The sequence below is a fragment of the Procambarus clarkii genome, chromosome 85, assembly GCF_040958095.1.
Source record: "Procambarus clarkii isolate CNS0578487 chromosome 85, FALCON_Pclarkii_2.0, whole genome shotgun sequence".
In the NCBI taxonomy this organism is placed as follows: domain Eukaryota; kingdom Metazoa; phylum Arthropoda; class Malacostraca; order Decapoda; family Cambaridae; genus Procambarus; species Procambarus clarkii.
In genome coordinates this window covers 10,206,465-10,231,429 of record NC_091234.1, presented here as the reverse complement: position 1 = coordinate 10,231,429, position 24,965 = coordinate 10,206,465, and the positions used below count along the sequence as shown (strand labels likewise).

At 44.5% G+C, this 24,965-nt stretch overlaps 1 protein-coding gene across 1 annotated transcript in view; it reads right to left on the bottom strand.

Moving 5' to 3' along the window:
* Positions 1-24,965, bottom strand: part of LOC123750949 (methyltransferase-like protein 27) — a 148,037-nt gene that overhangs the window by 102,301 nt on the left and 20,771 nt on the right. The window contains exon 2 of the mRNA XM_069316729.1: positions 22,967-23,089. Coding sequence (XP_069172830.1) covers positions 22,967-23,089 — 123 coding nt within the window. The remainder of the gene's footprint in view (positions 1-22,966; positions 23,090-24,965) is intronic.

Below are 24,965 nucleotides of genomic sequence, written 5' to 3'. Positions count from 1 at the left end.
AGGCTTTGCGCCCTCGAGAGAACACTACAGCTTCGCCTCACAGCGTCGAACCAACACGGGTAGCGACAGTCTACGGGTTTTAAGTCTTCTGCTCGATTGGCGAAGAGTGCGACGCCAGGGGTTGCTTCCGACGGTGGGGTTGCTTCCACCTCATTGCAAGCTGATGACCTTTATCTAACATACGTCAACACCAACGCTTTCTGACTTCCTCTCTCCTCAGTGATCTATGCAATATCCTATTACCCATCGCTTTTGGCACTGCTCTCCTCTCCTCTTCCCGCCTCTCCTTCACTCTACACAACACTGCTCTTCCCAACACTCCTCCACACTACATAACACTGCTCTTCCCACCACTCCTTCACACTACACCAGGTGAGTACTACACATCACTGCTCTTCCCACCACTCCTCCACACTACACACACTGCTCTTCCCACCACTCCTCCACACTACACACACTGCTCTTCCCACCACTCCTCCACACTACACAACACTGCACTTCCCACCACTCCTCCACACTACACACACTGCTCTTCCCACCACTCCTCCACACTACACACACTGTCATCGCGTCCCACTGGGCAGCTACCGCCCGCCTCAAGCTGGGCAAACCTCAGCCAATAAGGTGTTGCCTCGCCACGGTCCGTTAACCTCACTGGATGCGTGGGGTTTAGGGTGAAAACCGACAAGCGGCCTGACAACTTTGCACCAAGCAATACAAAACCAAAGAAGAAAATATCAACTACCCTAAAGCTGGGCACATGGAACGTCAGGACACTGACACCAGGTTTCTCTGACGACCTGCAAGAAATCAATGATGCCCGAAAAACAGCAATCATCGATAGGGAGCTGAGAAAGCTGCAGATGGATATTGTTGCTCTCCAAGAGACCAGGCTCCCAGGATCAGGATCTGTGAGAGAGAGGACCTTCTCTTTCTTCTGGCAAGGAAAACCTCCAGATGAGACCAGAGAACATGGTGTGGGATTTGCCGTCAGGAATGCACTGTTGGGACACATTATGCCACCGATGGGGGAAACCGAACGAATTCTGTCTCTGCAACTGCACTCCCAAACATGACCAGTCAATGTAATTAGTGCATATGCACCAACCCTGACTTCTCCAGCAGAGGCAAAGGAAAAATTCTACGATGACCTCAACAGAGTCATAGCGAGAATCCCTGTAAAGGAACCACTGTTCATCCTCGGCGACTTTAACGCCAGAATGGGTGCCGAGCACAACATTTGGCCCACTTGTCTGGGTCAATTCGGCATAGGGAGGATGAATGAGAACGGGCAATGTCTGCTAGAACTCTGCTGCCTTCATGGTGTTTGTGTCACCAACACGTTCTTCGGCACAAAGCCTCAACACCGAGTATCTTGGAGACACCCCAGATCCAAGCACTGGCACCAGCTTGACCTGATTCTTACCAGGCGTGCAAGTCTACCCAGCGTCACTATTACGCGTACCTACCAGAGTGCTGTCTGTGACACCGACCACTCCCTGGTATGTAGCAGGGTCAAGATGCAACCAAAGAAGATTCATCACTCGAAAAAGGCGGGCAGTCCTCGCATCGACACCACCAAGATCCGCAACCAGGACAAGGTGGAAGATTTTGCACACGTGCTCGAGGAAGCTCTCCCTGGCCCAGCTGGGGTCACTGCCTGTAAAAGATGGAAGCACTTCAGAGACTCTGTGTTCAATGCTGCCATTTCCACCTTTGGCAAGAAGACCAGCAGGTCGGCAGACTGGTTCGAGGCTCACTCGGAAGGGATGACACCTGTCATCGAAGAGAAGAGAAACGCCTTGGCAGCCTACAAAGCCTGCCCAAGTCAGCGCAACTTACAGATCCTTCGGGCCGTCCGCTGCAAAGTGCAGCAGAGCGCCAGGCGATGTGCCAATAACTATTGGCTCCAGCTCTGCTCCCAGATACAGACTGCAGCGGATACAGACAAAGTAAGGGGAATGTATGACGGCATCAAGCAGGCCCTCGGCCCAATCCAGAGGAAGACCGCTCCTCTGAAATCTGCCACTGGCGAGGTGATTCAGGACCAGACACTGCAGCTGAAGCGCTGGGTCAAGCACTACTCTGAGCTATACGCCAGGGAAAATGTGGTCACCGAAGATGCCCTGAGCGCCATTGAGTGTCTGCCTGTGTTAATGGAGCTCGACAGCGAACCGACCCTGGAAGAACTCAGCGATGCCCTAGACTCCCATACTTCTGGTAAAGCTCCTGGCAAAGATGGCATTCCTGCTGAGACCTTGAAGTGCTGCAGAGGTAGCCTGCTCATGGAGCTGCATGAAATTCTCTGCCTCTGCTGGGAAGAATCATCTGCCTCTGCTGGGAAGAATGCCAACATCGTCACGCTGTATAAGAATAAAGGTGACAGGGGCGACTGCAACAACTACCGTGGAATCTCCCTCCTCAGTATTGTCGGAAAGCTGTTTGCTCGAGTCGCATTGAAGAGGCTCCAAGTACTTGCAGAGAGAGTCTATCCAGAATCACAATGCGGATTCAGAGCTGGCAGGTCCACCATCGACAAGGTCTTTTCCCTCAGACAACTGCAGGAGAAATGCAGGGAACAGAAGCAGCCACTCTTCGTAGCCTTCATAGATCTGACGAAGGCCTTCGACCTCGTCAGCAGGGATGGCCTGTTCAAGATCCTCCCCAAGATCGGATGCTCACCCAGGCGCCTCAGCATCATCAGATCTTTCCATGAGAACATGAGGGGCACCGTGGTCTTTGATGGCCTAACATCAGACGCCTTTGACATCCGAAGTGGAGTAAAGCAGGGCTGCGTACTGGCTCCAACCCTATTCGGGATTTTCTTCGCAGTTATGCTGCGGCACGCCTTCGGATCTGTCACAGAAGGCATTTACTTCCGGACCAGGTCAAATGGAAAGTTCTTTAACCTCGCCAGGCTGAGAGCCAAGACGAAGGTTCGGGTGAGGTGTCTGCACGACTTCCTCTTTGCCGACGACGCAGCAGTCACTGCCCACTCAGCTGAAGACATCCAACAGCTCATAACCCGCTTCAGCGAGGCCTCTCAGGCTTTCGGACTCACCATCAGTCTGAAGAAAACACAAGTCATGGGACAAGGAATGGACTCCCCACCTGACATTGGCATCTCTGATTCCAAACTGGAAGTCGTTCACGACTTCGTGTACCTGGGTTCCACAATCTCTGACTACCTCTTTCTTGATACGGAGCTAAACAAACGCATCGGTAAGGCATCTACTACCATGTTCAGACTGACAAAGAGAGTGTAGGCCAACAATAGGCTAACTGAGTATACTAAGATTCATGTTTACAGAGCCAGTGTCCTGAGCACTCTCTTTTATGGCAGTGAGTCTTGGACACTCCGCGCACGTCAGGAAAGACAGCTGAATGCCTACCACATGTGCTGCCTTCGACACATCTTGGACATCACTTGGCAGGTCAAGGTGACAAACAACAATGTCTTGGGAAGAGCAAGAATCACCAGCATGTACACAATGCTGAAACAGAGACAAATGCGCTGGCTCGGGCACGTGCGAATGGGCGACGGCAGGATCCCCAAGGATCTCCTGTATGGAGAGCTGATGCAGGAAAAGCGTCCAACAGGCAAGCCCCAGCTACGGTACAAAGACGTATGCAAGAGGGACCTGAAAGCCATGGACGTCGATCTTGCTATATGGGAGACTGGCTGCAGACCGTTCAGCCTGGAGGCAGTCTGTTTAAAGAGGTCTCTCCAAGTTCGAGGAGTCACTTGCCAAGGAATCGGAGGCAAAGAGACAGAGAAGGAAAGCCGGTAGCCAGGAAGACAGACCAGAATCAGACTTCGTTTGTGTTCGGTGTGGGATGGACTGCCACTCTCGGATTGGCCTCATCAGTCACACCAGACGCTGCACCAGGATTGACAACTAGGGCGCAACTCCATAGTCTCCCGCGACTGAAGGATGCCTACTACTATTTAACTATCCAGTCGTTCAAATCCTTTGCCAAATCTTCCACAACCACCTCTTGTTCAGCATATTCCACATGCTGAGCACCAGTGCAGAGTAAGAGGCTTTCCTTACATTCCTTTGGGTCATTTGCATTTCCAGCTTCCATTAGTGTCCTATTGTCCTACTTTTTCTCATGAGACAGGTCGACTGCTAGCGGCAGTGGAGTGAGGATGTTTACCGACCCTCCATGGCTGTTGAGTTGTTTGCCGTTTGGTCGCCAGGTGGTGGGCGTCACTGCCCTCCTAGTGTTGTTGCCTGCCTGGCTGCGTGCTGACGTGGCCGTTTTGATATGGGGGGCCTTGCAATTCCTCCTGTTTTGCGGGTGAATTCCGTGGGACTAGAATTCTCGTGCAAGGCTGGTTATCCGGCCATTGAGTTGGTGATGTGCAACATGCTTCGTGTTCCGGTAGAGGCTGTATAAGGAGTTGAGCTTGTTACGGCCCACCGGGTGATTGTCAAGTTCGTGCGGGAGGGGAAGTATCGGGACTTCCTCTGGCGGAACGAAGGGCGTTCATTGCAGTTGCCGGATGGCGCCGGCTCCGTTATGGTCTCGGATCGAAGTGGTGCCCTGACATATGTCAGTGTGCACGGTGCGCCCCTGGAGTTCCCTGAAGACCTTCTCCGGCGCTTCTTTGGGAGGTATGGTGCTGTCATCAGTGTGCGGGTGAACACGCTTTCCTCGGGGAAGTATGCTGGGAAGCAGACGAACGTCCGTACCTTAGGTATGCGCCTGCAGTCGGATATCCCATCTTCTGTCCGGCTGCTTGGTTACTACGTTCGGGTGTATTATGCCCGGCAGCCTCGTACTTGTTTCCGGTGTGGCCAGTTAGGGCATCACGCTGCTGGGTGCTCTGAGGCCCCTGCTGCACCTGTTAACTTATTTCGGGAAGAGGATTTCCCGCCGCTTCCTCAGGGCGTGGATTCCAGAGATGAAGAGAGGCAGGTCCCATTCGCTGCTGATGCGGCGTCCCCCCTGCGTCACCCGACATGCCCCCGGTGGTTGTTGTCCCTCCGCCGAGTGTTCCGGTGGCTCCTATCGCTGGTCACTTTGCTGTGCCAGTTGCTCCCGAGGGTCTTCCGGATGGTCTCTGCGGGTCTGTGTCTTCCTCGACTCCTGCTGCTGTGCCTGGTCCTGCACCCTCGCCAAGTGTTATGGCTGTGCTGGGTGTTGGGGGGGCTGTGGAGCATCCTGTTGTGTGCGGCCCGGTTCCCCATGTGGTTGAGGCTGCTGCCGTACTGCAACGGGCGTTGGTTCGCCCGGTTCGTGAGGCCGGTGGTTCTGGGTCCGCCTCCGGCTGTGAGGATGTGCGGCCAGTGCCCAAGCGTTCCAGGCATTCTTCTACTGCTTGGGCTGATGTGGAGGACTACGACGCAGGTGGAGCTTCGGGAGATGATGTGGCGATTCCGGGTGCTTCGCGCTCTACGTCGCTGGTGGTGGCTGATGTCCATGTGTCTGCTGTTGACGATGGTTGTGCGTCTGATTTACCTCCTGTTCTTTCTCCTGCAGAAGGTTCTACGCAGTGGGAGGTGGTTGCTCCTACAGACGTGGGTGGTGTGGGTTCTGGTGCGAGCCGAGGCATCAAGTTGGTGCTGAAGAAGGATGCCAAGCGTGGGGGGGTCCCAGCAGGTACAACGTTCGGTGGTTGAAGCGAGGCCCTGTGAGGCAGTCGAGGAGGCTCCCAGTGCGCTGCCCATTGCCCGGCCTCATGGGAAGGAGCCTCTCCCTCTTGTCTTGGCCTCCGGAGTGGCGAATGATGCTGAACATCCTTTGCGGTTTGACATTGATGACCGCGTGCGTCCTGTTCTGTGGTGCTCTTCTTCCATCTGGATTCGACGGGCTCGATGTTTTATTGTGGGTGTGCCAGAGTTAATGCCTGATCCTCGTGCGATCCGTAATGACCATGTTTCGGAGGACATTATGTTACTTTGGGAGGCGTATTGCATTCGCTTCCCGGCGGCGGAGTGGCCCGAAAATTATGAAAAATTTTATTAGTCTGTGTGCTTGCTGTGTGTTTGGTGTGTGCTTGGACCTGTGGTTTGTTTGCAATGTGTTGTACCTATTGTGCGCCCTTAGGGCCAGTGTTATATTTGTTCTCATGACCGTTGTTTTGTTGTATTGTATTGTGTCTTTTTCTTGTGTTTCATTATGTTTCTGTTTTTATTGTCGGCCTTTCAGGCCAGTGTTTCGTGTCTTTGTATGAATTTGTTTTGATTTGTTTTGTGCTACAATGTCTTGTTATGTTTCTTGATGTACTTTGTTGTTTTATTATCGGTCCTTCAGGCCGCCGCATGTATGTTGTTGTGTTTGTGCCTGTTTTGTTTTCAGGTGTGCGTGTTTTGCTTGTTTCTTATTATTGTTTATTTTGGACTCGCCCTTTGTTTACGGGGCGGATGGCTTGGTGTGTGTTTTATTTATTCCTGTATTGTTTGTGCTGTGCGTTTGGCCTGGTGTTTTTATATTGCTTTGCCTGTTGTACGTGTTTGTTCTTTATGTTTTGTTTGGAATATATTGTGTTTGTCCTGTTCTGTTTCCTGCTATGTCTCTGGATGTTACTGTGATTGTTAGTTTGCCATTGTATTATGTTCTGTGTTTTTGATGTATGCTGTATTTTTCTATGTTTTTCTCGTGTATGTGTTTTGTTGTGCTATGCTGTCGGCCCTTCTGGCCGGTGGTCTATTGTTTTCCTTTGTTATATATTCTGTATTGTTTTTATTGTATTTAAATTGCATGCTTTGCATGTAAAAAAAAAAAAAAAATTAACTATCCAGTCGTTCAAATCCTTTGCCAAATCTTCCACAACCACCTCTTGTTCAGCATATTCCACATGCTGAGCACCAGTGCAGAGTAAGAGGCTTTCCTTACATTCCTTTGGCTCATTTGCATTTCCAGCTTCCATTAGTGTCCTATTGTTCTACTTTTTCTCATGAGACCAGAAGGCATGGTAGGATGTGCAGAACAATAATATTTCAACAGGGGGTAAACCAGAAATGGTTAATGGTTTACCCCCGTTGAAAAGCAGGATTGCAATAGATAGTCTGAGAGAGAACATATGGGGCATAACTGGCCGGCCACTCACGGTGTTCATTTTTTTTAATTTGTATGTGGTTTGGGTCCTGGAACCATTTGTGTCCCCCCAACGGTGTTCAAAAAAGAATTCGACAAACACCTTCAAATGACAGCCGATCAGTCAGGTTGTGATACATACTTCATGCTTCGAGCAGCCACGGCCATCATCCTGGTTGACCAAGTCACCAAACGGGAGACGTGGTCAGAGACCGAGCCGCGGGGACATTGATCCTTGGAATCACTGCTAGGTAACCAATGAATCTTGTATGTTGTGATTATATTCTCACTCTATTCATCTCATTCTCACTACACTACTATTCTCACTACATCATCTCGGGTGTAATATTTGGGTCTATTCGCCTATATTCATAGCTTAACACTGGAAGATCTGGCACAATCTTGTTGCAAAACGTCGTATTTTTTAAAACTTAGGTATTATTCTTCACAAGGTGAAGATTAATACTTATATTTAATTTATATTTTGGTCATATTTAATAAAATATATATATATATATATATATATATATATATATATATATATATATATATATATATATATATATATATATATATAACTTTAGAACACTTTCCCACCAGGAGACTCGAACCCTAGCCAGCACAGAAGCCTTCCAGCAACTGGCATAACAGGTACGCCTTAACCCGCTCCACCACCCGCTCAGACCCTTAAAAGAGATGGTAATTTCGGAGTATTTAAATACCCCCAAAGATCAACACCTCCCAAGAGCACCAGAGCAAGTGAGGGGTCATTTATACGTTAATTTCATCAAGTCCCTGTTAATATGGGAAGACACAGTGTCTCTGCTTAAGGCACAACTCTCCTAAACACGAGAGTTAAGTATACAACTTTAGAACACTTTCCCACCAGGAGACTCGAACCCTAGCCAGCACAGAAGCCTTCCAGCAACTGGCATAACAGGTACGCCTTAACCCGCTCAGACCCTTAAAAGAGATGGTAATTTCGGAGTATTTAAATACCCCCAAAGATCAACACCTCCCAAGAGCACCAGAGCAAGTGAGGGGTCATTTATACGTTAATTTCATCAAGCTCCTGTTAATATGGGAAGACACAGTGTCTCTGCTTAAGGCACAACTCTCCTAAACACGAGAGTTAAGTATACAACTTTAGAACACTTTCCCACCAGGAGACTCGAACCCTAGCCAGCACAGAAGCCTTCCAGCAACTGGCATAACAGGTACGCCTTAACCCGCTCCACCACCCGCTCAGACCCTTAAAAGAGATGGTAATTTCGGAGTATTTAAATACCCCCAAAGATCAACACCTCCCAAGAGCACCAGAGCAAGTGAGGGGTCATTTATACGTTAATTTCATCAAGTCCCTGTTAATATGGGAAGACACAGTGTCTCTGCTTAAGGCACAACTCTCCTAAACACGAGAGTTAAGTATACAACTTTAGAACACTTTCCCACCAGGAGACTCGAAACCTAGCCAGCACAGAAGCCTTCCAGCAACTGGCATAACAGTATATATATATATATATATATATATATATATATATATATATATATATATATATATATATATATATATATAATGTCAATAAACATTAGTCAATGTATATCCTACACTGTTGTGGGTTGGCAATTAGTAAATATTGTATCGAGAACACTAGTGCAATACATATATTATATAATTCTCTATTTAAGATAAATTATATTCACAATTGTTGATGATAGCCTCTATGAAACTTCTAGTATTATCTAGAAGTATTAAGTCTAATTAACACCTCGCGAAATTCACACCACAAAATTCGTGGATAATCTTGCGAGGGCGCACCCACTAATTTGGCTGGTTTTAAAATAAGCGCTGTCACTTCACGAAATAACACACCACGAAACTGGCGAGTGCCTGTGAAACCGCTGATGAGGCTAGGCTGGGCTGAAGGCTTTTTGAGCTTGCTTGAGGCTAAGCTGCCGGTCACTGGCTGTGACTGGCAATATTTGTTCACTAATTTATTACACTAGTTTTTTTTTATGATAATTTAGCTCTCTAGACCATCTAGGTTCGAATGACCATATAATTTGGGGGATTCGAACCGGTTCTTTGCTATCTTGGTTCAAAGGCTCATATAATGCTGGAACCGACTTATATTGAGATATATATTTATTTGATTTATATGAATTTATATAGAATTTATATTTCTCATGAGTAGGTTGGCAGTTTTCTTGGTTTTATAGTAAATCGTCAATTGTATCTTCTGATTTTTGTCTGTAGGAATAATGTTCCTATTAACATGTTGTTGTTAAAGATTTGCTACCTGGAACAAAGTGAACCCCGACAGAGAGAGTGCATCTTCGGCCAAACTGTCACAGAAAAGCCATTACTTTTCGGTTTCGGTTTGGTTTCGTCGAAGACATCATAAGAAGGAAGGTGAAACGCCATGCAACCTCTGAAGAGACAACTAACACAACACCTGTACCCCCAATTAGACTATTTTATAGGAACTTCTTTTGTCGGAAAATCCGACACCATTTAATATCATACAGATAGATAATAGCTGTATTGTATAAACAAGTTACCCATAGAAAACGTAACTTGTAGTGGAATTACCGTCTATAGAAAACGGGATATCATCACCACATACTATTATATTCACCACCTATTATGGTGGGAATTATTCTTAAATACATTAGTTTTTGAACTTTACCATCATAAAAACATCTCATATAAATTAACTTAATTATCAATATTAAAATAGAGTAAATGTGACCCTTCTATCACTTACTGACATCTGGACAATGTAAGCCAGGCGTCAGGGAGTGGTGAGGGGGCAGCCATTGTTGATACTAGACCAGAGGCTCACGGGAGCAAATTCGGCTCCTGTTAATTTTACTTGGACGTAGTGTTATGGAAACCAAAGGTGTACCATTATCAACACGCTGTCAACAAATCAAGTTAAGTGTTCTTCCGAAACCCATGTATCTTTCATTTATGGCCATTAATGTCATTATATAGGGTGACCCGGTTAGAGCACGTGGTAGCCTCAAACTAAAGGTAATTAAGCCAGGTCTTTAAGGTTCCATGTACAGTATTTTCTCTGATATACCTGTCATATATAGGATTCTGGCTTTACAGCTAGCGCCCTTTTGACAGGTCAAGACGAGGAAGCATATGCTTTGTGCATCAGTTACCAGGGTGATGGAAGCTACCTCAAAGAGGGAAAATGTGGTGTCTACACCCTAGTTATACCTGGTGGACTAACCTGCTGTACTATAAGATAAGGAACCTCTTCAATGTATGTAGTCTAATACTGTAGTTAGATTGGCTGCATATATATAAATTTAATAAACCCCCCCCCCCCTAATGTGTAGAGGATCGATTTGTGAGATTATGAGATTATTGCAGAAATACAGTCCACTTATCATTATACAAATTGCTATCGAAGTATATAAATTAAAGTAAATATAAATTCATATAAATTAAATAAATATAAATCTCACAGGTCGGTTCCCACATTATTTGGTCATCTTCGAACCGGATGACGGATTATTTGATCCTTTGAACCCACATTTGGTCATCTTAGTACCGGATGAACCAGTTAACCAGTGGATTCATTAAATATACTAGTGCAGTGTGATTTAAACAAAGGCCAGCCAGTCAAAGACAGCGGCGTTACCTCATGACAGTTCACGAGCCCCGCTCAGTTCAGATCAGCCTTAGTCAGCGGTTTCATGCACACCCACAGATTTGGTGGTGTGTTATTCTGTGAAATGACAGCGCTAATATTGAAGCCAGCCAAATTAGTGACTGTGTCTTCGCGATATTGTTCACGGATTTCGTGGTGTTAAATTTTGCGAGAGATTATCCACGAATTTTGTGGAGTTTATTTCGCGAGGTCACTAATAATATTTAATACTTCTTGATAATATTAGAAGTTTCATAGAGGCTATTATCAATAATTGTGTATATTATATCTCCAAAATAGAGAATTATTTAATATATATTGCACTAGTGATCACAGTATAATATTTACTAATTGCCAACCCACAACAGGGTAGGATATTAACATTGACTAGTTGAACTATTATTGCTCATCCTAGTCCCATTATTACCATAGTCAGTTGTACTATATTCAACAACCTAACACCATTAATGAATGGTGCAGACCCTATTTTGGGTGTAATTTTTATCAACTCGAGTTGAGTTGTGTATATATAATAATTTACTTATGATCATTACACCTTTGAGTGATTAATTAGTGTCTCTACCATCCTAGGGTGATATAGAAGAGCTAACCTAAAGGTACTTCCAGTGACACTGGTTTATCACTCAAATCATTAGTGTGTATGATTGTATATATATAATGTGTATTAATTTTAAGTGCTAACCTCTAGTAGAGGTAGGATTATTGCCTAGTGAGTGCAGAATTTACCCTAGGCTACCATTAGAGCTTGTTCAGTATTATGAGCAGCCCAAGTACAAGCCCCACAAGGCTTCACCAACTAGCCAGTATGGATAATGCAGGGAGAATGAAAAGAACCCTTGCAGGTCTTAAAGGCCACTTAACAAGACAGATCAAGAAATGTGAAGATTTGTCACAACAATCTCAAGTTGATTATGCTGACCTGGAAAGCTATTATCAAGCAGCTGCAGGTAAATTTGAGCAAATCAAATGCCAAATAGCAACATATGTGGCTGAACTTGCCAACACCAATTTATCAGAAACAGAAATAGACGACATTATGGTTGATCTTGCGAATTATGAAGATCACACTCAGGCCACGTTACAGCCTTATGTCAAATTAATTGCCCAGAACAAGGCAACAACTACAGCAACAACAACAACAGTTGCATCTAATACGAGTCAAGCAGAAGCTCGACTCCCTCCAATTAATTTACCCACTTTCTCAGGAAAAGATGAGGAAGATTGGGACGAATTTTGGAACAAATTCGTTGAACTTGTAGACTCAAAACAATCTTTACCAAAGAGTAGCAAATTCTCTTATTTGCAAGGCCAATTATCAGGTGAGGCTAAAACAGTAGTATCCCATCTGAGATTAACTAATGACGGCTATGATCTGGCAGTAAACCTCCTCAAGGATAATTATGCTGATCCAGAAGTAAGAACATCACATTTAGTTCATGAGCTGTTGCATTTACCCCCACCGGAGGCTTCAGCTGATTCACTCCAAGTCTTCAAGCTGGAGGTAGAATCATTGATCAATGCCCTCAGCCTGACAGCAGATACAAACGGGGCTGAGTGGGTCTTGAAAATAATTGTCCAGGAGAAAATACCTAGGGACATATTGAGACAAATGAGTGCTCATTACAATAAAAGCATCTTATTTATGAATGAAATATCTGAAGGTTTAAAGTCAGTAGTTCATCAATTACGAACACATGACAAATTAAAACCACCAAGTAAACCCTCAGAAACCAATAATAGTAAACCACAGAGTACCAAAGGTACTCCAAATCAATCTAGACAATATAATTCAACACCAAAGTGCAACAGTAGCAGTGTGGGCGTATATGCAGTGGGACCCTCCAAGCCTATAGTTACTGTGTCACCCAAGAACGTGACACCAAAGGGTACTGGAAACTATGGAACATGTTTGTTCTGCAATGAGAAACATTCAATGTACCACTGCCCTAATTTTCCTGATAGTGACGCCCGTGATGAGCGACTCAAAGATTTGCAACATTGCACGAGGTGCCTCAGGAAACATAACATCAACGACTGTGATACCCAATTACACACCTGTAATAGGTGTAACAAAGGTCAGCACCATGCAGCATTGTGCAGAGACACCAAAACAACGTCTCCAAACCCCAAGGTGGAAGATAGCATTCCCATCTCAGTACAGTACTGCAAGGTGCAACCAACAAAGAGTGTCCAATCGGCAAAGTCTAAAGGTAATACGACTTTGCCTACTGCCCAAATTACCATCCTGAATAAGAGGGCCAAGGTCCATACCCGTGGGTTGTTTGACCAAGGATCCCAGAGAACATATATTACTAAAAAGCTGGCAGATGAATTACAATTAAGGCCTGTAACCCAGATGTCATTCAACATCTCAGGGTTTGTAACAGATGCAGGACCTCAAGTCTACCAGGTGGTACAACCATCAGTACGTTTAGGCAGGTACATCTGTCGAGTACAAGCCATTGTGGTGGACAAAATACCAGTAGACCTACAAGTTCAAGGTCTGAGAACCACAGCCAAATTCCTGAGAAATAGAGGAATAAAATTGGCAGATAATATTAGGTCTGATCACCTCACCGACTTCGGTCTCCTTGTAGGGACAGACTATTGTCATCGATTCATCGGTAGCCCTACTAAATATCAGGGCATAACCATGTTAAACTCTGCAGGAGGTAAATTACTCTCAGGCCCAGTATCAAGCCTGAGGAGACCTATGCCTGCAGATAAACAATACCAATAGAAATCTAAATTTGTCAGCTGATTATATTTCTCCAGTAGCATTATACTAAGGAGATTACAGCTGACTATAGTAACAGAGGTTGATGTTAGTATCATCATTTGAAGCTGAAGACGAGTTCATGAGGCCTCAGTGGCAAATCAGTGAACAGTAGCCTAAACCAGCTACAAGTCACTGCGACCAATGTCACTGAACCCACTGCAGTCTCAGAACCATACTTTACTTTAATGATGGACTATTCAATCTTCTGAATCAATTAACTAAATTAAACCCCAATAAATCTGATGACTGATTTGATACATTTATTATTTAATCAAGATGTATTCCATGGGCCTCAGTGTTTATATATCAGTGACCAGTTACCTGAACAAACTTCAAGTTATATCTAATGTCACTGATCTCACTGCAGTCCCTGAATCATACATGACTGTAGTACTTGATCACATCCAGTCTTCTGGGTTAAATAATATGTAATTAGGCTTGAATATTAGCCTTTCAAGAGTTAACAGGGAAATGAAATCGCATTAGACTTCTAACCCCTGCAACTCTAGTACGGGACATCCGTCCTGTACGAACAGACGCACAAATGTGTGATTACTAACATCAAATTAATCAAATAATTCGAAAGAGGATTATCGGTGTTCGTCTGTTCTAAAGAGGACTTCGAGCCGTGAGCAGCCCCTGGGGAATTATGTCGGAAAATCCGACACCATTTAATATCATAAAGACAGATAATAGCTGTATTGTATAAACAAGTTACCCATAGAAAACGTAACTTGTAGTAGAATTACCGTCTATAGAAAACGGGATATCATCACCACATACTATTATATTCACCACCTATTATGGTGGGAATTATTCTTAAATACATTAGTTTTTGAACTTTACCATCATAAAAACATCTCATATAAATTAACTTAATTATCAATATTAAAATAGAGTAAATGTGACCCTTCTATCACTTACTGACATCTGGACAATGTAAGCCAGGTGTCAGGGAGTGGTGAGGGGGCAGCCATTGTTGATACTAGACCTGAGGCTCACAGGAGCAAATTCGGCTCCTGTTAATTTTACTTGGACGTAGTGTTATGGAAACCAAAGGTGTACCATTATCAACACGCTGTCAACAAATCAAGTTAAGTGTTCTTCCGAAACCCATGTATCTTTCATTTATGGCCATTAATGTCATTATATAGGGTGATCCGATTAGAGCACGTGGTAGCCTCAAACTAAAGGTAATCAAGCCAGGTCTTTAAGGTTCCATATACAGTATTTTCTCTGATATACCTGTCATATATAGGATTCTGGCTTTACAGCTAGCGCCCTTTTGACAGGTCAAGACGAGGAAGCATATGCTTTGTGCATCAGTTACCAGGGTGATGGAAGCTACCTCAAAGAGGGAAAATGTGGTGTCTACACCCTAGTTATACCTGGTGGACTAACCTGCTGTACTATAAGATAAGGAACCTCTTCAATGTATGTAGTCTAATACTGTAGTTAGATTGGCTGCATATATATAAATTTAATAAACCCCCCCCTAATGTGTAGAGGATCGATTTGTGAGATTATGAGATTATTGCAGAAATACAGTCCACTTATCATTATACAAATTGCTATCGAAGTATATAAATTAACGTAAATATAAATTCATATAAATTAAATAAATATAAATCTCACAGGTCGGTTCCCACATCTTTTCCACAGCTCATAAAACGGAGGAAAGGGTCCTGAAAGATATTGTTAATAGAAACGTTATTCCTACAGACAAAAATCAGAAGATACAATTGACGATTTACTATAAAACCAAGAAAACTGCCAACCTGCTCATGAGAAACTCTCCAGACACAAAACAGAACGCTTTGAAAGAGACCAATGTCGTCTATACCTTCAAATGCCCACTTGGGGACTGTAAGTCTCAAAGAACTCAGTATATAGGCAAGACAACAACATCTCTTTCCAGGCGATTAACGATGCATAAGCAACAGGGCTCCATTAAGGAACATATAATCTCTTCCCACAACCAGACCATCACCAGAGAAGTCTTAACAAAAAACACGGAAATCATCGATAGATACAGCGATAGCAGGCGGCTTGATATCTGTGAGGCACTACACATTAAGAAGTCAACACCAGCAATCAACAGCCAATTAATGCACAACTATATTCTACCCACTTCAAGACTCCGCACTAATATAGAAGCATCAAGAATTATGGGCCAATAGGCCCTTTGCAGTTACTTCCATTCTTCCCTTTAACTTACAAAATATTATACCCATTGTTTCGTGTTCTGTCTTGTGTTGAAAGTTTGTTTTCATCTCATCCAAAACTGTTGTAACATATCACCTCACCCAAATGCAGGTATAAAATCAAAGCTGTTTAAACTCTGTTCAGTGTTTGCAGGTTTTAGTTGTGTGTGTGTAAACTAAAGTCTTTGAAAATGTAATAAGTTATTACGAAACGCGTTCAAGTGTCGCGTCAGACTAAAAATAAAAATGAATTTTTTTTAGAACTGATTTTTCAATTACCATCGACAGTGAAAAGAACCGTAAGAAATATTGAGAAAATTCGTGTTAGAATTATTAATCTTACTTTTTCGGACATATTTAATAATATATGTCTACAGGAAAGACTTGTACCACAATATACTAATATATATATATATATATATATATATATATATATATATATATACATATATATATATATATATATATGTATATATATATATATATATATATATGTATATATATATATATATATATATATATATATATATATATATATATATATATATATATATATATATATATATATATATATATAAATTTATATATATATATATATATATATATATATATATATATATATATATATATATATATATATATATATATATATATATATATATATATATATATATATATATATAATGTGCATTAATTTTATGTGTTAAACCTCTAGAAGAGGTAGGATTATAGATTAGTGATTGCAGAATTTTACCCTAGGCTACTCCATCAGTACTTGTTCAGCATTATGAGCAACCCAGATTCAAGCCCCACAAGGCTTAACCAACTTGCCAGTATGGATACTGCAGGAAGAATGAAAAAGACCCTTACATGTCTTAAAGGCCACTTAACAAGGCAGATCAAGAAATGTGAGGATTTGTCACAACAATCCCCAGTTGATTATGCTGACCTGGAAATATATTATCAAGCAGCTGCAAGTAAATTTGAGTAAATCAAATGCCAAATAGCAACATATGTGGCTGAACTTGCCAACACCAATTTATCAGAAATAGAAATAGACGACATTATGGTTGATCTAGCGAGTTATGAAGATCATACTCAGGCCACGTTACAGCCTTTTGTCAAATTAATTGCCCAGAACAAAGCAACAACAACAACAACAGTTTCATCTAATACGAGTCAAGCTGAAGCTCGACTCCCTCCAATTAATTTACTCATTTTCTCAGGAAAAGATGAGGAAGATTGGAACGAATTTTGGAACAAATTCGGAGACCTTGTGGAGGCTAAAAACCTATCAGGTGAGGCTAAAACAGCAGTATCCCATCTGAGGTTAGCTAATGACGGCTATGATCTGGTAGTACAGCTTCTCAAGGATAATTATACTGATCCAGAAGTAAGAACATCACATTTAGTACATGAACTGTTGCATTTACCCCCACCGGAGGCTTCAGCTGATTCACTCCAAGTCCTTAAGCTGGAGGTAGAATCAATGATCAAGGCCCTCAGCCTGACAGCCGATATTAACGGGGCTGAGTGGGTCTTGAAAATTATTGTCCAGGAGACAAATGAGTGCTCATTACAATAAAAGTAATCCATGAATGAAATATCTGAGGGTTTACGTTCAGTAATTCATCAATTACGAACACTTGATAAATTAAAACCACCAAGTAAACCTTCAGAAACCAATCATAGTAAACCACAGAGTACCAAAAGTACTGCAAATCAATCTAAATACAATTCAACACCAAAGTGGAACAGCAGCAGGTGTATGCAGTGGGACCCTCCAAGCCTATAGTTACTGTGTCGCCCAAGAACGTGACTCCAAAGGGTACTGGAAGCTATGGAACATGTTAGTTCTACCAAGAGAAACATTCAATGTACCACTGCCTTAATTTCCCTGATTGTGACGCCCGTGTTGAGCGACTCAAAGATTTGCAACACTGCACGAGGGGCCTCAGGAAACATAACATCATCGATTGTGAGACCCAATTATACACCTGTTATAGGTGTAACAAGGGTCAGCACCATGCAGCACTTTGCGGAGACACAAAAACAGTCTCCAAACCCCAAGGTGGAAGACAGCATTCCCACCACAGTACAGTACTGCAAGGTGCAACAAACAATTAGTGTCAAATCGGCAAAGTCTAAAGGTAATACGACTTTGCCTACTGCCCAAATTACAATCCAGAATAAGAGGGCCAAGGTCCATACCCGTGGGTTGTTTGACCAAGAATCCCAGAGAACATATGTCACTAAAAAGTTGGCAGATGAACTACAATTATGGCCTGTAGCCCAGACGACAATCAATATCTCAGAGTTTCTAACAGACACAGGACCTCAAGTCTACCAGGTGGTACAACCATCAGTACGTTTAGGCAGCTACGTCTGTCAAGTACAAGCCACTGTGGGGGACAAAATACCAGCAGACCTACAAGTACAAGGTCTGAGAGCAACAGCCAAATTCTTGAGAAATAAAGGAATAAAATTGGCAGATAATATTAAGTCTGATCATCTCACTGACTTCTGTATCCTTGTAGGTACAGGCTACTACCATTGATTCATCAGTAGCCCTACTAAATATCAGGGTATAACCACGCTAAATTCTACAGGAGGTAAATTACTCTCAGGCCCAGTATTAAGCCTGTAGAGACCTATGTCTGCAGATAAACAACACCAGTAGAAATCTAAATTTGTCAGCTGATTATATTTCTCCAGTAGCATTATACTAAGGAGATTACAGCTGACTATAACAACAGAGGTTGATCTTAATATCATCATTTAAAGCTGAAGATGAGTTCATGAGGCCTCAGTGGCAAATCAGTGAACAGTAACCTAAACAGCTACAAGTCACTGTGACCAATGTCACTGAAGTCACTGCAGTCGCAAAACCATACTTGACTTTAATGATGGACTATTCAATCCTCTGAATCAATTAACTAAATTAAACCCCAATTTGTCAGCCAAATAAACTTCAGCAAATAAGCTTAAGAGAGCTTGACTGACTATATTGATCTTACGACTGATTATGATACATATGTTATTTAATCAGTATGAATCCCATGGGCCTCAGTGAATATATATCAGTGACCAGTTACCTGATCAAGCTTCAAGTTATATCTAATGTCACTGATCTCACTGCAGTCCCTGAATCATACTTGACTGTAGTACTTGATCACATTCAGTCCTCGGGTTTGATATGTAATTAGGCTAGAATTTTAGCCTCTCAAGAGTTAACAGGGAAATGTAATAGCATTAGATTCCTAACCCCTGTAAATCTAGTATGGGACATCCGTCCTGTATGATCAGACGCACAAATGTGTGATTACTAACTACTAACATCAAATTAATCTAATAATACGTAGGAGGAATATCGGTGTTTCGGAATTTGAGGGTCAGAAACTGTCTCCTGTGGGTCAGAAACTGTCGTCTGTAGGTCAGAAACTGTCTCCTGTGGGTCAAAAGCTGTCGTCTGTAGGTCAGAAACTGTCTCCTGTGGGTCAGAAGCTGTCGTCTGTAGGCCAGAAACTGTCTCCTGTGGGTCAGAAGCTGTCGTCTGTAGGCCAGAAACTGTCTCCTGTGGGTCAGAAGCTGTCGTCTGTAGGCCAGGAACTGTCTCCTGTGGGTCAGAAACTGTCGTCTGTAGGCCAGGAACTGTCTCCTGTGGGTCAGAAGCTGTCGTCTGTAGGCCAGGAACTGTCTCCTGTGGGTCAGAAACTGTCGTCTGTAGGTCAGAAACTGTCTCCTGTGGGTCAGAAGCTGTCGTCTGTAGGCCAGAAACTGTCTCCTGTGGGTCAGAAACTGTCGTCTGTAGGCCAGGAACTGTCTCCTGTGGGTCAGAAACTGTCGTCTGAAGGCCAGAAACTGTCTCCTGTGGGTCAGAAGCTGTCGTCTGTAGGCCAGAAACTATCTCCTGTGGGTCAGAAGCTGTCGTCTGTTGGCCAGAAACTGTCTCCTGTGGGTCAGAAGCTGTCGTCTATGCGTCACGAGGAGCCGTTTGTGGGTCATTAGGTGCCGTCTGTGGGTCAGGAGGTGCCGTTTGTGGGTCATTAGGTGCCGTCTGTGGGTCAGGAGGTGCCGTTTGTGGGTCAGGAGGGGCCGTCTGTGGGTCATAAGGTGCCGTCTGTGGGTCAGGAGGTGCCGTTTGTGGGTCATTAGGTGCCGTCTGTGGGTCAGGAGGTGCCGTCTGTGGGTCAGGAGCTGCCGTCTGTGGGTCAGGAGGTGCCGTTTGTGGGTCATAAGGTATCGTTTGTGGGTCATTAGGTGCCGTCTGTGGGTCAGGAGGTGCCGTTTGTGGGTCATTAGGTGCCGTCTGTGGGTCAGGAGGTGCCGTCTGTGGGTCAGGAGCTGCCGTCTGTGGGTCAGGAGGTGCCGTTTGTGGGTCATAAGGTATCGTCTGTGGGTCATTAGGTGCCGTCTGTGGGTCAGGAGATGGTGTGTGTGGGGTCATTAGGTGCCGTCTGTCGGTCAGGAGGTGCCGTCTGTCGGTCAGGAGGTGCTGTCTGGGGGTCAGGAGGTGCCGTTTGTAGGTCATAAGGTGCCGTCTGTGGGTCAGGAGCTGCCGTCTGTGAATCAAGAGGTGCCGTCTGTGGGTCAGGAGGTGCCGTCTGTGGGTCAGGAGCTGCCGTTTGTGGGTCAGGAGGGGCCGTCTGTGGGTCATAAGGTGCCGTCTGTGGGTCAGGAGGTGCCGTCTGTGGGTCAGGAGGTGCCGTCTGTGGGTCAGGAGGGGCCGTCTGTGGGTCAGGAGCTGCCGTCTGTGGGTCAGGAGGTGCCGTCTGTGGGTCAGGAGCTGCCGTCTGTGGGTCAGGAGGTGCCGTCTGTGGGTCAGGAGGGGCCGTCTGTGGGTCAGGAGCTGCCGTCTGTGGGTCAGGAGGGGCCGTCTGTGGGTCAGGAGCTGCCGTCTGTGGGTCAGGAGGTGCCGTCTGTGGGTCAGAAGCTATAGTCTGTGGATCAGAAGCTATAGTCTGTGGGTCAGGAGCTATAGTCTGTGGGTCAGGAGCTATAGTCTGTGGGTCAGCTAGTCTGTGAGTCAGGAGCATTAGTCTGTGGGTCAGGAACAATAGTCTGTGAGTCAGGAGCTATAAGCTGTGGGTCAGGAGCATAGTCTGTGGGTCAGTAGCTATAGTCTGTGGGTCAAGGGCTATAGTCTGTGGGTCAGGAGCTATAGTCTGTGAGTCAGGAGCATTAGTCTGTGGGTCAAGGGCTATAGTCTGTGGGTCAGGAGCTATAGTCAGTGAGTCAGGAGCTACAATCTGTGGGTCAGGAGCTATAGTCTGTGGGCCAGTAGATATAGGCTGTGGGTCTGGAGCTAAGGTTTGTGAGTTAGGAGCTATATATCCTGTGGGTCAGGAGCTATAGTCTGTGCGTCAGGAGCTATAGTCTGTGGGTCAGGAGCTATAGTCTGTGGGTCAGGAGGTGCCGTTTGTGGGTCAGGAGGTGCCGTCTGTGGGTCAGGAGGTGCCGTCTGTGGGTCAGGAGGTGCCGTCTGTGGGTCAGGAGGTGCCGTCTGTGGGTCAGGAGGTGCCGTTTGTGGGTCAGGAGCTATAGTCTGTGGGTCAGGAGGTGCCGTCTGTGGGTCAGGAGGTGCCGTCTGTGGGTCAGGAGGTGCCGTCTGTGGGTTAGTAGGTGCCATCTGTGGGTCAGGGGCTGCCGTCTGTGGGTCAGGAGGTGCCATCTGTGGGTCAAGAGCTGCCGGGCTGTGGGTCAGAAGGGACCGTCTGTGGGTCAGGAGGTGCCGTCTGTGGGTCAGTAGGTGCCGTCTGTGGGTCAGGAGCTATAGTCTGTGAGTCAGCAGCTATAGTCTGTGAGTCAGGAGCTATAGTCTTTCTGTCAGAAGCTATAGTCTGTGGGTCAGGAGCTATAGTCTGTGGGTCAGAAGCTATAGTCTGTGGGTCAGGAGCTATAGTCTGTGGGTCAGAAGCTATAGTCTGTGGGTCAGGAGCTATAGTCTGTGGGTCAGGAGCTATAGTCTGTGGGTCAGGAGCAATAGTTTTTGTGTCAGAAGCTATAGTCTGTGGGTCAGGAGCTATATTGTCTGTGGGTCAGGAGCTATAGTCTGTGGGTCAGGAGCTATAGTCTGTGGGTCAGGAGCTATAGTCTGTGGGTCAGGTGCTGCCGTCTGAGAGTGATGAGTTATACAGTCTGTGGGTCAGGAGCTGCCATCTTTGGGTCAGGAGGTATTGTCTTGGGTCAGGAGGTGCCGTCTGTGGGGCAGGAGTTATAGTCTGAGTCAGGAGCTATAGTCTGTGGGTCAGGTGCTGCCGTCTGAGGGTGATGAGCTATACAGTCTGTGGGTCAGGAGCTGCCATCTTTGGGTCAGGAGGTATTGTCTTGGGTCAGGAGGTGCCGTCTGTGGGGCAGGAGTTATAGTCTGAGTCAGGAGCTATAGTCTGTGAGTCAGGAGCTATAGTCTTTGGGTTAGGAGCTATTTTCTGTGGGTCAGGAGGTGCCGTCTATGGGTCAGGAGCTATAGTCTGAGTCAGGAGCTATAGTCTGTGAGTCAGGAGCTATAGTCTGTGGGTCTGGAGATATAGTCTGTGGGTCAGGTTCTGCTGTCTGTGGGTCACGAGTTATATAGTCTGTGGGTTAGGAGCTGCCATCTTTGGGTCAGGAGCTATAGTCTGTGAGTCAGGAGCATTAGTCTGTGGGTCAAGAGCTGCCATCTTTGGATCAGGAGGTATAGTCTTGGGTCAGGAGGTGCCGTCTGTGGGTCAGGAGTTATAGTCTGAGTCAGGAGCTGTAGTCTGTGAGTCAGGAGCTATAGTCTTTGGGTCAGGAGCATTAGTCTGTGGGTCAAGAGCTGCATTCTTTGGGTCAAAATCTGAAGAGTGTTAGTCAGGAATCTACAATAAGTAGTCGACAATGAACAAAAATTGACACTGTCATTTGTAAACAATAACTGCGCTCCCATCTACGGTAGTAGGTAATGGAAGCAAACACTTTACCATCGACATCCGTGAATAGGGCGTAATAGATTTTTGGGGAGCGAAGTTTAGTATACATTTAATACTCTAAATGTATGCTGTACGTCAGGAGCTGCCTATAGGTCATGTGCTGCTGTCAAAAGCTAATTTTATGACAAAAAGAAGCTTGTAAACTGTTTTTAAATTTGCTGAAATCATTGAGATTGTCGCCATGTGCGAATATTATATTATAGTTCCTGAACAAGGGGCAAATTAAAATATTAGTCTTGGGTCAATAAAATATTAGTCAAATTAAAATATTACTAAAAAATGGAAATTATTACTAACCTCTTCATAAGTCTTGCACCACTCATTGTATACAGCGATGACCTGAAGGGGGTCCTGCCCGGGCTTGAATACCTTGTCCATCATCTTTAGAGCCATCTGGTCCATCTCGCTCTTGCTGCACATCTGATCATTCACAGAAAACGAACATTATCATTTTAGAAAATCTAAGGTCATTTCAGAGATAATATTGTTTTAACAAATCGTACCTGGATGGTACCAACCATCCAGGTAATTACTCCAGGTTGGATATATACTTATATATACCTGCTTCGTTATTAACTCCTGCTCTAGAGGGTTATATACATCTGCTACGGTATGGTTATATACACCTGCTCCAGGATGGTTATATACACCTGCTCCAGGATGATTATATACACCTGTTCCAGGATGGTTATATACACCTGTTCCAGGATGGTTATAAATCCCTGTTCCAGGATGGTTATATACACCTGCTCCAGGATAGTTAAATACACCTGCTCCAGGATGGTTATCTACACCTGCTCCGGGATGGTTATATACACCTGCTCCGGGATGGTTATATACACCTGCTCCAGGATGGTTATCTACACCTGCTCCGGGATGGTTATATACACCTGCTCCAGGATGGTTATATGCACCTGATCCAGGATGGTTAAATACACCTGCTCCAGGATGGTTATATACACCTGCTCCTGGATGGATATATACACCTGCTCCTGGATGGATATATACACCTGCTCCAGGATGGTTATATACACCTGCTTCAGGATGGTTATATACACCTGCTCCTGGATGGATATATACACCTGCTCCAGGATGGATATATACACCTGCTCCAGGATGGTTATATACACCTGCTCCAGGATGGATATATACACCTGCTCCAGGATGGTATCTACACCTGCTACAGGATGGTTATAAACACCTGCTCCAGGATGGTTATAAACACCTGCTCCAGGATGGTTCCCGGAGCAGGTGTATATAACCATCCTGAAGCAGGAGTATATGACCATCCTGGAACAGGTGTATATAATCATCCTGGAGCAGGTGTATATAACCATCCTTGAAGTGTATATAACCATTCTGGAACAGTTGTACATAACCATCCTGGAGCAAATGTAAATAACCATCCTTAAGAAGGTGTATATAAACATCCTGGAGAAGGTGTATATAACAATCCTGGAGCAGGTCCATTTAACCATCCTGGAGCAGGTGTATATAATCATCCTGGAGCAGGTGTATATAATCATCATGGAGCAGGTGAATATAACAATCCTTAAGGAGGTGTATATAACCATCCTGGAGCAGTTGTATATATCCATCCAGGAGCAGGTGTATATAACCATCCTGGAGCACGTGTATTTAACCATCCTGGATCAGGTGTATATAACCATCCTGGAGCAGGTGTATATAACCATCCCGGAGCAGGTGTAGATAACCATCCTGGAGCAGGTGTATATAACCATCCCGGAGCAGGTGTATATAACCATCCCGGAGCAGGTGTAGATAACCATCCTGGAGCAGGTGTATTTAACTATCCTGGAGTAGGTGTGTATAACCATCCTGGAAGAGGTGTTTATAACCAATAATAATTCTGGTATAGGCCTATATAACCATCCTAGAGCAGGATTATATAACCATCCTGAAGCAGGAGTATATGACCATCCTGGAACAGGTGTATATAATCATCCTGGAGCAGGTGTATATAACCATCCTTGAAGTGTATATAACCATTCTGGAACAGGTGTATATAACAATCCTGGAGCAGGTGTATATAACCATTCTGAAGCAGATGTTTATAAATATCCTGGAGTAGATGTATATTACCATCCTGGAGTAAATGTATATAACCATCCTGGAGCAGTTGTGTATAATCATCCTGGAACAGGTATATATAACAATCCTGTAGCAGGTGTATATAAACATTTTGAAGTAAATGTATATAACTATCCAGGAGCAGGTGTATATAACCATCCTGGAGAAGCTGTATATAACAATCTTTCAGGAGGTGTATATAACC